General features: G+C 46.6%; 1 protein-coding gene across 1 annotated transcript; it reads right to left on the reverse strand.

The window, feature by feature from the left end:
• Positions 1–1,823: 1,823 nt before the first annotated feature.
• Positions 1,824–6,244, reverse strand: LOC127295046 (14-3-3-like protein GF14-D). Its single transcript, XM_051324962.2, has 5 exons — positions 5,738–6,244; positions 5,125–5,203; positions 4,924–5,046; positions 2,282–2,398; positions 1,824–2,194 (listed from the first exon to the last, which is right to left on the reverse strand). The coding sequence occupies exons 1-5, from the start codon at positions 6,154–6,156 to the stop codon at positions 2,132–2,134; spliced, it is 801 nt and encodes a 266-aa protein (XP_051180922.1). The 5' UTR covers positions 6,157–6,244; the 3' UTR covers positions 1,824–2,131.
• Positions 6,245–12,245: the final 6,001 nt, after the last annotated feature.

Here is a 12,245-nt window from a genome sequence, read left to right on the forward strand (position 1 = left end):
TCGTAATTTGGTACAACTTTACACCATGAGGATGGTGCTGATTGTAGTCTTGTCTTTGATGGATGTATTTTCTTCACTAACTCGTGACATATGGCTGGTTAGAGGTGGGTGTTCGTGTTTACTGTGATAGCCAATACACAGTACTTTTTCTACTCTACCAATAGATTGATTCTATTAATTGAAGAACACGACAGATACTAACATAACATCGTAACATGCCATCATCTTCCCAGTTCCCACTAACCCTTTAGTCAATGAGGTGAAAAAATATTTAACTAAAAACTAATGAAATTCAACCAGACTAAAAAATTCGTAGGTTCCACAGGATAATGGTGTAACTCGTTATACCAAAAAAGTAAACAATTTACTTCTCAATTATTGATTTTTTGAGAGACTCCATTCGTGTCTTTTACAGAAGGTGGGAAGTATTCATGTGGTTGTACATCTCATCGATTATTATTTTTATAATATGCACGGGCACGGCAACGCGCGCATTCATGGTCTAGTAAAATATGAAAATGAAAGCAGCTTCTTCACAAATGGGAATGCCCATGAAGCAGCAATACCATACATTTCATAAACAAATAGCTACTGGTGATTGGTGATAGGCATCTGGGGAGCACAATGGATGGTTATGAACTTATGATGTTGCTTGTCGTCAAGATTTGGATGAATGTTTTTGGGTGGAGGATCATTGGATTTCAATTGTCAGTACTAGGTTTACCATGGTTTATGGTAATCGAACTATAATCACTACTAACCAATTGTCACAAACCCTAGGACAATCTGCTACTACCTCCAGCCAAAACTAATCGACGCGAAACAACATCACCTCGTGCGCGTACTTGATGCCTAGGCCTGCGTTAATCTTATCCAAACGGAGGTAGTAGATCCATTTGTTCCTTTTTAATCAAACCCTAATCATAAAACCTAAGGCTCGTTTGCGGTTCAGTTTGATCTAATCATAATCACCACCACAGAAGGGGACAGAAGATAGAGAGTTGAGCGGGAAAGACATGCCGGAGAGTCGCCCGCAGGCACCATGTTCAGATCTGGCACAGTTGCGCCGCCAAATCCGTGCTTCCCCTGGTCCGTCGTCATCACCACCAAGCCGCCTGACGCAGCCGCTCCACGACGGCTCCCTCCGCCCGCCATAGCCACATCTGGCTCCGCCACACCCGTGTTCCTGACCAGAGCAGCGGTAGCCGCCTGCGGTGCTCCGCTCCTACCCTCCATCGCCCTCGGATTCAAGATGAACGCGTGAAGAAGCTGATTCGACCGCTAGCTATGGAGAAGACGAAGTGGCGGAGGAAGAAGAGGGTTTTCTCCCTCCTTGGTGTGTGCGTGGGGGGGGGGGGGGGGTGGTGGGGCAAGGCTGGCGGACAAGGCAATGGCAATTTATAGGAGTGTTCTATTTCGGGAGACATACGCTCGAACACACGTGGTCGTAGATATGGACAAAAAATGGACGCAGGCATACGTACCGACGGTGAACCTACACTGAAATTTCGATTTTGCCCCGCTTCCGAACAGGTATCCAAGGTATCCAAAGATCTGATCTCAGCCGTTGTTCTGTTTGACGCGTCTAGACTTTTTCCAGGGAGGAGCACCAGAGCAGAAGTGACTCAGTCCAGGAATGCATCTCTGGTTTCGCGATAAGGTTAGATGATCACTATGAGTGAACAATAAACAAACTCTGATGTCCCTCTTTTCTTTATCAATTGCAAGCATGGCACTCTGTTAACACCAGGCAAATAGGCCGTTTTGAGACTGCCCGAGGAAATGAAGCAAACCATCACGATAACAGGTACTTCAGCCAAACATGAACAAGACCACTCAATTTCAGCAAAATAGTACTAGATGCAGAAAGTCTTGTCAGACATGGTTGATACAGGAAACATTCTAATGGTGCAAAAGAGCAGGTTTTTGCTTGTGGCCGGATTGAACAAGAAAACGATAATCCAGCAAGCATTTATCAACACCAGAAACCTCTAAAGTGCTTAATTAAACAGTGTCAAAGTAGCGACCACAACAGTACACGTACTAGAAGATTGCTATCGAAATCCAAGACCATCGGTTTCTGTTACACCCCAAGAACAGCTGGCGCATCAGACAAGTGTCTGGATTCAGCTTACTGTCCTTCTCCAGATTCTTTCGGAGCTGGGGCTTCCTTGATCTCATCACCACCATCTTCCTGCAAGAGTTGGAAAGAGTAAGTTCGACATGAGAACCATGAAGATGGAGGTAAGGAAAACTGTGAAGCAGATAAAGCTCGACTTACATTGGTGTCGGATGTCCATAGAGTCAAGTTGTCACGCAGAAGCTGCATGATCAAAGTGCTGTCCTTGTAGGATTCTTCACCCAGGCTGTCCAGCTCTGATATAGCCTCATCAAAGGCCTGCGACACAAAGGAAAGTACATTTGAGCAAATTCATAGATCACAAGTATATCAAAAGTGGAAGTAATAGAATGTACTAAGTTGCAAATGGCAAGTATAATTAACACATTTCAAGTCCATACGTGAGGGATATGTCGATTTTATATGACATATTACTTGTGGAAGAACAATACTGCATCAGTTACCCTCATGTATGCAGTGATACTAGCAAGTAAGGATCAATGGGTAAAATACAAATCAACAGTTCTCGCATATCTCCTTTTTTAGTTCTCACTTCAGTTAAATGTAGGTAGCATAACACAGATCAAGAGGAATTATTTACGGGCCATGTGAAATTCAATCAACATAGTACACCTGAGAAACCACTACAAGATGATTGAGTTCAGATAATATTACTGCAGACCAATGAAAAAAATAGCGCGCTAACATAAATAGCGTGGGCTTCAGAAAAACGCTATAGCCGCTATAGCGTGCTAATAGCGTGCTATTTTTCAAAATAGCGCTTAACAAAAAATATGAAAATTCAGGATTTTAGCATATATATAATAATAGATATAGCACTCTGCAGCTATAAAATCTCGGATATGATATTTTGCAGCCAAACATCAACCAGAGATAGTTCACATAGTCCATAACTTGATATGACATAGTCTCAAAATCACAAACCATAGTTCATATTCACATTGTCCCGAACTAGAAGGACTGACGGAGGGGAAAGGAGGCACGGGGTGAAGGCGTGAAGGTGAAGCTAGGCGTGGCCGCTTACCACCGATTGACAGAGGAGAAGGGGGCAGAGCTGCGCCGTCACGTCGTCGCCTGCCGGGCAAAGCAGGTGACAAGGAGTTGGGGAGTGCGCAATCTGAGTTTCTTAGTCTAGGGTTGCATGGATTAGGAATTTAGGATACGCAAGTGGGTCAAAATATGGAATGAGCTACTAAAAAACTACTCTACAAAATAGAGTGCTATGCGGAATAGCGAATAGCGCCAAATAGCGTGAAATAGCGCGTCTTTAGCGCGTGTAGCGTCATAGCGTGCCTAGAATGCATAGCGTAGCGTCCAACTCGCAAATATGCTATAGCGCCGCTATTAGCGTGAAATAGCGCGCTATTTTTTTCATTAGGGACACGTCAATTCAGTCAAATAAAATTGGCGTTGAAGCAGACTGCGCAAAGTATTAATTTACGATTTGTCAGATACACATACCCAATCCATGATAAATGGCAATATATAGTGCATCTTCAGATTATGCAGTTCATTAAGCGTGTGTTTGGTTCTGGACCAAAACCTGGATGGGATGGGATGGTCCTTCTTCTTGCTATGTTTGGTTACAAGTTGAGGTGGATGGGACCATCCCCAAGAAAGGAATATTCCTCAAAAATCCTGAATCAACCAATCCCTTGAAATCGACCGAACCTCCCCATCCACCCTTTCCTAAAAACGTGGACCATGGCTTAATCCCTCTCTCTCGTCTCTAATCCTCGTCTCTAATCGCGCACCGCATCTTGCCACCTTCGTCTTGCATGCGGCGGACAGAGAAAGCATTGACGACGTCGCCGGCGGCGAGAGCGGCGTTGGGCGCGCTCGACCTCGGCCCTGGGCGAGCATAGCGGCCTTGGCCCTGGGCGCGCGGCGGCCTTGGCGGGTGCGACAGCCCCGGCCCTGGGCACTAGCGGCGAGCTGGCGACCTCAGTCATGCGGCGGCCTGTGCGGGCGCGGCCTCGGTCCTAGGGGCGCACGGCGGCCTGTACGAGAGCGTGGACCTCGGCCCTAGGCGCGCACGGCGGCCTCGACCCTAGGCGCGCGCGACGATCTCAGCCCTGGATGCGCAGGCAACCTGGGCGAGCACGACTGTGCACGACCGGGCGACGGCGGCTGTGCGCGGCCGGGCGACGGCTCGTTGGGATGGAGGAGCACGGCGGCCTCGACCCTAGGGGAGCATGGCGGCCTTGGCCCTGGGCGCGCGGCTCGTGAAGATAACGTTCTCTGTTTTTTGCTAGTTGCAATTGGATGGCTGTTAGTCAATTTTTATTAGTATCATAACATAAACACACTTCATCCCATTCCACTCAGGTGTTCAAACCAAACAGAATATGGAATCACCCAATATAGACCATCCCATCCCCAAAAAACCTGGATGATACATCCCATCCATCTCAAGTCACCAACCAAACACACGCTAAGTTCTCAGATATGAAAGAAATGCAAGTTTCCTAGCAAAGTATATGCTTCCAAGACGAAGACAAATTGAAGTAATTAGGGAGTTTTACACAAGCAGAATGAGTGTTCCCCACAAGCCTAGATGCTAAAAGTGGATTTGGTTTCCTGCAACTTCATTTTCCAAGGAAAATAGAGTCACAGCAAACCTAGCCCAATTGAAGTACGGCTCCAATTTCTCAATATGCAACCAACCTCGGTAATCCATCACCCACTCACAAGCAATGATAGACCAGTTACAACAAAAACTGATATTGAACATTCACCTATAACTGAAACAAATAGAGAGAAAAAGAAAAAAAACAGCAGACCTGTTTTGCAAGGTTGCAGGCACGGTCAGGGGAGTTCAAGATCTCATAGTAGAACACAGAGAAGTTGAGTGCAAGCCCAAGCCTGATGGGGTGAGTCGGAGCCAAATCTGCAAGAGCGATGTCCTGCAAGCAATGCACAAAACTCAGACCAAAGGATGTATTCCGCATGCCAATCACAAAACAATTGTTTGTATTGGTAACCTGAGCAGCTTTGTATGAGTTCATGGTGCTCTCGGCAGCTTCCTTCCTCTCCGCACCAGATTTAAACTCAGCAAGATACCTGATAAAAAATCAGAGGGAGAAATCAAATGTCCATCGCTGGGCACAGAAGATGACAAATAATTAATCATACTCCGTACAATAGAGAACATTTAATCATACAATACAAAGCATCGCGAAAAATCACTCCCAGTCATTTACAGATCCTCACACCATAAAACTGCAACCAAGCCAATCACCACGGAGAGAACTCTTAGCCAACAGCTACATCCTCCTAGCACAAACAAAATACTCGCACCAACCATGGAAATCCATATACAGAGACAATATGTTGCTTTACCTACACACCACAAGAAATTGAGCTCACACACATAACGTCAAAGAATAGATCGGGTAAACCTATATAAAAGAAGAAATGGCTGCATAGACCATAAGGGACTGAAAACCTAGTATAGTACGTATTGCTAGATTAATGAAACAAAACTGTCGTTATGACATCCCTCTATGCCACCCCAGCATATATAAAGATCGGGCACGCCCGCCGTCAACAGATGAGCCCATTTCGAGTGTCGCAAATAAATAAATAAATAAATACCTGTGGTAGTCGCCCTTCATCTTGAGGTAGAAGACCTTGGACTCTGCGGCGCCAGCGGAGGGCACGAGGTGGGAGTCGAGCAGCGCGAGGATTCCGTCGCAGATCTTGGCGAGCTCTGCCTCGATCTTGGTGCGGTAGGAGCGGATGGTGGCGGCGTGCGCGTCGTTGCCCCGGCCCTCCTCCTTCTGCTCGATGGAGGAGATGATCCTCCAGGACGCGCGGCGGGCCCCGATGACGTTCTTGTAGGCAACGGAGAGTAGGTTGCGCTCCTCGACGGAGAGCTCCTCCCCGGGCCCCGCCCCGCCGGTGGCCTTGGCCACGCGCTCCATGAACTCCACCATCTCCTCGTACCGCTCGGCCTGCTCCGCAAGCTTGGCCATGTACACGCTCTCCTCCCGCGTCGGCTCCGCCGGCGACATGGTCGGATGCGCAAGGGGTAGGTAGGGAGGGAGTTGATGGGATCCGGGGACGGAGGAGGTGAAGGTGTTTGTGGGGGAAGCCGGAGCAGGGAGGGGTGGGGATTTGAGGAGGTCCCCGGGGGCGGAGGGAGCGGGGCCCGCGTGTCAGTGGGCGGGTGGGGCGACGTGCCGGTCAAAGGGAGCGGGCCGCGCGGTGCGGGCGGAGGATGCGGGGTATGGCCAGCAACCTCTTGCGCTGGATGGCCCCCCTATTATAAGTTCGCCTTTAAATATTTAAGTGATAGTAGTAGTATTTCAGATCAACTAATTTTTCAAATGTTTATTTTGCACAAACATGATAAAATGTTCCAAACATAGGATGATTTTTTGCCCATCGTTCAAAATCTAAGTGCTACTTTACCTAGATTGACAATATAAGAAAAAGTTCTTATCTACAACGTCAAATTTTCGTCAGCTAATGGGTGTTTTTCGTCGCCTATGAGTTTAAACTGATGATATTGCCTCTGTGGTACATATCGCGTCACTAAGGATTTACCACTAGGCCCTATTTACCACAGATTTTTTTGTGCGTCACGTTTGGGTGTCCTTCAGCCACGAAAAATCGTGCTATTGCAGAAGAGTTTTCGGGAGGACGTTGACTGCTGACGTCATGCAAACTGACATGTGGCAGATGTCGTTAACTGTCTGGTAACGCCGTTAACAGGCTGAAAACCCGCCGTAGATGGTAGGCACACACAAGGCATGTCACACCTTAATCAGTCCGGCCAATTTAGTTTGCGAGCCGGACCAGCTGACTTGGTTTGACCGTCAACTATATAACTAGGCAGTCCATTAGGTACGAGGGTCGGACCTAATTTCTCAGATTAACTGGTCAAAACCTAAATGGGCCAGCACATACAGCTCGTGGGTCGGCCCATCGGAGTTAGTTTGACCGGTCAATCATCTAGATGGGCCAGCCCACTAAGCACGTGGGCTAAGCCGAATGTCTTCGTTTGACCGGTCAACAGATAACTGTACCAGCCCATTTAGGTGGTGGGCCGGGCCGAATATCTTTGTTTGACTAGTCAACATATAACTGTGCTGGCCCATTTAGGTGGTAGGCTGGTGATGTCTACGCACGCTTCTATTTTTGTAGACAGTGTTGGGCCTCCAAGTGCAGAGGTTTATAGAACAGCACCAAGTTTCTCTTAAGTGGATCACCCAAGGTTTATCGAACTCCGGGAGGTAAAGATCGAAAATATCCCTCTCAAGAAACCCTGCAATTACGATACAAGAAGTCTCTTGTGTCCCCATGATACGTCTCCGACGTATCGATAATTTCTTATGTTCCATGCCACATTATTGATGATACCTACATGTTTTATGCATACTTTATGTCATATTTATGCATTTTACGGCACTAACCTATTAACGAGATGCCGAAGAGCCAGTTGCTGTTTTCTGCTGTTTTTGGTTTCAGAAATCCTAGTAAGGAAATATTCTCGGAATTGGACGAAATCAAAGCCTAGGGGCCTATTTTCACACGAAGCTTCCAGAAGACCGAAGGAGAGACGAAGTGGGGCCACGGGGCGCCGCCACACTAGGGCGGCGCGGCCTACAGGGGGCCCGCGCGGCCCTAGCGTGTGGGGCCCCCGTGACGCCTCCTGACTTGCCCTTCCGCCTACTTATAGCCTTCATCGCGAAACCCCCAGTACCGAGAGCCACGATACGGAAAACCTTCCAGAGACGCCGCCGCCGCCAATCCCATCTCGGGGGATTCAGGAGATCGCCTCCGGCACCCTGCCGGAGAGGGGAATCATCTCCCGGAGGACTCTTCACCGCCATGGTCGCCTCCGGAGTGATGAGTGAGTAGTTCACCCCTGGACTATGGGTCCATAGCAGTAGCTTGATGGTCGTCTTCTCCAAATTATGCTTCATTGTCGGGTCTTGTGAGCTGCCTAACATGATCAAGATCATCTATCTGTAATGCTATATGTTGTGTTTGTTGGGATCCGATGGATAGAGAATACTATGTTATGTTGATTATCAATCTATTATCTATGTGTTGTTTATGATCTTGCATGCTCTCCGTTATTAGTAGAGGCTTTGGCCAAGTTTTTACTCTTAACTCCAAGATGGAGTATTTATGCTCGATAGTGGGTTCATGCCTCCATTAAATGCAGGACGATGTGAGAAAGTTCTAAGATTGTGGATGTGCTGTTGCCACTAGGGATAAAACATCGATGCTATGTCCGAGGATGTAGTTGTTGATTACATTACGCACCATACTTAATGCAATTGTCTGTTGTTTGCAACTTAATACTGGAAGGGGTTCGGATGATAACCTGAAGGTGGACTTTTTAGGCATAGATGCATCCTGGATAGCGGTCTATGTACTTTGTCGTAATGCCCAATTAAATCTCACTATACTCATCATATCATGTATGTGCATGGTCATGCCCTCTTTATTTGTCAATTGCCCAACTGTAATTTGTTCATCCAACATGCTATTTATCTTATGGGAGAGACGCCTCTAGTGAACTGTGGATCCCGGTCCATTCTTTTACATCGAATACAATCTACTGCAATACTTGTTCTACTATTTTCTGCAAACAATCATCATCCACACTATACATCTAATCCTTTGTTACAGCAAGCCGGTGAGATTGACAACCTCACAGTTTCGTTGGGGCAAAGTACTTTGGTTGTGTTGTGCAGGTTCCACGTTGGCGCCGGAATCCCTGGTGTTGCGCCGCACTACATCTCGCCGCCATCAACCTTCAACGTGCTTCTTGGCTCCTACTGGTTCGATAAACCTTGGTTTCTTACTGAGGGAAAACTTGCCGCTGTACGCATCACACCTTCCTCTTGGGGTTCCCAACGGACGCGTGTTGTACGCGTATCACCCCAACACACCCAATACACTTGTCAGGTGTATAGGTGCACTAGTTCGGCGAAGAGATAGTGAAATACAAGCAATATGGATTATTGTAAGTAGTAATTGCAATCTGAAATAAAAATGACAGCAAGCAAACCTGTAGCAGAACTGGTTGTAAACGGTGTTTCAACGCTTTGAAACAAGGCCTAGGGATCATACTTTTACTAGTGGCAATCTCAACAATGATACCATAATTGAATATATAGATATTATATCTTCACTACGCTACTCTGAACCACTCTCCGATTTGATAACAAACACAAATTCACTGCATATGGCTGCATAAGCATTCCTTAAAGTTCGCATTCCCAATCTATGGACGCCCCACACTATCACCTTGAGCATACAAAGATGGTACTAACTAGACACTATAATTCATAAGTATTTCTGTAAATTAAGCTTAAGAAACAAATACGGTGTGCACACTGTCACCTTCACACCGCTGGACAAGGTGTCCCCGGAGATCACACAATAAAATCACTTGAGTAGCACAATAGTTGAAGAATAACATCTACTTATTCAACTAGATTACAAAGCTCATGATCGCATAAAGATCATACGTGGAGAGATAGATATACCACATAGCTACCGGTAAAGCGGGCCTCGGGGGAGAACTACTCATTCCTCATCATGGGAGTCAGCAACGGCGATGAACATGGCGGTGGAGTCGATGGAGATGGCTCCGGGGGCAATTCCCCGTCCCGGCAGGGTGCCGGAACAGAGACTTCTGTCCCCCGGATCTTGTCTTCAGCGGTGGCGGAGTTACGGAACTTTTCGTGGGCGGAGGCTTGATGTCTACGCATGCTTTCATTCTTGTAGACAGTGTGGGGCCTCCAAGTGCAGAGGTTTGTTGAACAGCAGCAAGTTTACCTTAAGTGGATCACCCAAGGTTTATCGAACTCAGGGAGGTAGAGGTCAAAGATATCCCTCTCAAGCAACCCTGCAATTACGATACAAGAAGTCTTTTTTGTCCCCAACACACCCAATACACTTGTCAGGTGTATAGGTGCACTAGTTCGGCGAAGAGATAGTGAAATACAAGTAATATGAATGATTGTAAGTGGTAATTGCAATCTGAAATAAAAATGGCAGCAAGCAAACATGTAGCAGAACTGGTTGTAAACGGTGTTTCAATGCTTGGAAACAAGGCATAGGGATCATACTTTCACTAGTGGACACTCTCAACAATGATAACATAATTGAATACATAGATATTATCACTTCACTATGCTACTCTGAAACCACTCTCCGGTTTGATAATAAACACAAATTCACTGCTTAGGGCTGCATAAGCATTCCTTAAAGTTCGCATTCCCAATCTATGGACGGCCCACGCTATCACTTTGAGCATACAAAGATGGTACTAACTAGACACCACAATTCATAAGTATTTCTGTAAATTAAGCTTAAGAAACAAACACGGTGTGCACACTGTCACCTTCACACCGTTGGACAAGGTGTCCCAGAGATCACATAATAAAACCACTTGAGTAGCACAATAGTTGAAGAATAACATCTACTTATTCAACTAGATTACAAAGCTCATGATCACATAAAGTTCATACATGGAGAGATAGATAGTGTTGGGATTCGTAGCATAGAAAACAAAAAATTTCTACCGCAAAAACGAACAACAAGCCAAGATCTAATATAGTAGATGGTAGCAACGAGGTGAAGATCAACATACCCTCGAAGATCGCTAATCGTTAACGAGATAAATCTCGTGGTGGATGTAGACGATCACTTGCCGCTTTCAAAAGCGCGTAGAAGATCTTGACGGTGCCACAAACGGGCAGCACCTCCGCACTCGGTCACACGTACGGTGTTGATGACGACGTCCTTCTCCCGTTCCAGCGGGCAGCGGATGTAGTAGATCCTCCTCGGAATCCCGCCAGCACAACGGCATGGTGACGGTGGTGGTGGAGATCTCCGGCAGGGCTTCGCCTAAGCGTTGTGGGAGAAGATGGAGGAGGAGAGAGGCTAGGGTTTGGGAGAGAGGGGGTGGCTAGGGGCGCCGGCCAGGGGGCCCCTTTGGTGGTGCGGCCAGGTCTACGGCTGCCCCTCCCTCTCCTCCTCATTATATAGGTGGAACCCCAAGGGTTTGCCCCAAGTCTTCGAATAAGACCCCAATTCAAAAACAGCCATATGGACGAAACCTAGAGGGACAGGGACTCTCCCCTTCCCCCCTTGTTGGACGCCCAAGGAGGTGGAGTCCTCCATGGACTCCACCCTCCCACTTGGTTGGCTGGTTGGGTTTGGTGGAGTCCAACCAGGACTCCACCTTCCATGGTGATTTCATCTGGAAGGTTCTAGAACATTCTAGCGCCTTCCATAAATGCACCGAATCATTTCCAAACTTGGAAAGTGACTTCCTATATACGAATCTTATTCTCCGGACCATTCCGGACCTCCTCGTGATGTCCTAGATCCCATCCGAGACTCCGAACAAAATTCGAACTCCATTCCATATTCCATATCTACTTAAAATGACATCAAACCTTAAGTGTGTCACCCTACGGTTCGTGAACTATGTAGACATGGTCGATACTCCTCTCCGACCAATAACTAATAGCGGGACCTGGAGATCCATAATAGCTCCCACATATTCAACGATGACTTCGTGATCGAAAGAACCACTCACATACGATACCGATTCCCTTTGTCACGCGATATTTTACTTATCCGAAGTTTGATCGTCGGTATCTCCATACCTAGTTCAACCTCGTTACCGATAAGTAATCTTTAATCGTACCGTGATATGATATCCCTTGTGAACCAGTCACATGCTTGCAAGCTAATTAGATATCATTCCACTGAGAGGGCCCAGAGTATATCTATCCGTTATCGGGATGGAAAAATCCCACTCTTGATCCATATGCCCCAACTCATACTTTCCGAATACTTAATCCCATCTTCATAACTACCCATTTACGCAGTGGCGTTTGATGTAATCAAAGTATCCTTCCGGCATAAGTGATTTACATGATCTCATGGTCGAAGGACTAGGTAACTGATACGTCCAATTTGCATCACTATTTTATATCATAATTTGCTGTTATTCATTGATATATTTCATATTTGGACATAATACTTATGTTATTTCATCTATTTTGCATGTTTCATGATTATTGGAGGATCGAGCACCGGAGCCAGGATTCTGCTGGAAAAAGCG

The sequence above is a fragment of the Lolium perenne genome, chromosome 4, assembly GCF_019359855.2.
Source record: "Lolium perenne isolate Kyuss_39 chromosome 4, Kyuss_2.0, whole genome shotgun sequence".
NCBI lineage: Eukaryota > Viridiplantae > Streptophyta > Magnoliopsida > Poales > Poaceae > Lolium > Lolium perenne.

Bases quoted from the DNA above. Each gene is read 5' to 3' on its own strand.
- LOC127295046 (XM_051324962.2), bottom strand. From the start codon at position 6,156: ATGTCGCCGGCGGAGCCGACGCGGGAGGAGAGCGTGTACATGGCCAAG. The intron at 5,047-5,124 runs GTTACCAATACA...CATTGCTTGCAG, and splicing joins ACTCATACAAAGCTGCTCAG to GACATCGCTCTTGCAGATTT. The intron at 2,399-4,923 runs GTCTGCTGTTTT...TTTGTGTCGCAG, and splicing joins CCTGCAACCTTGCAAAACAG to GCCTTTGATGAGGCTATATC.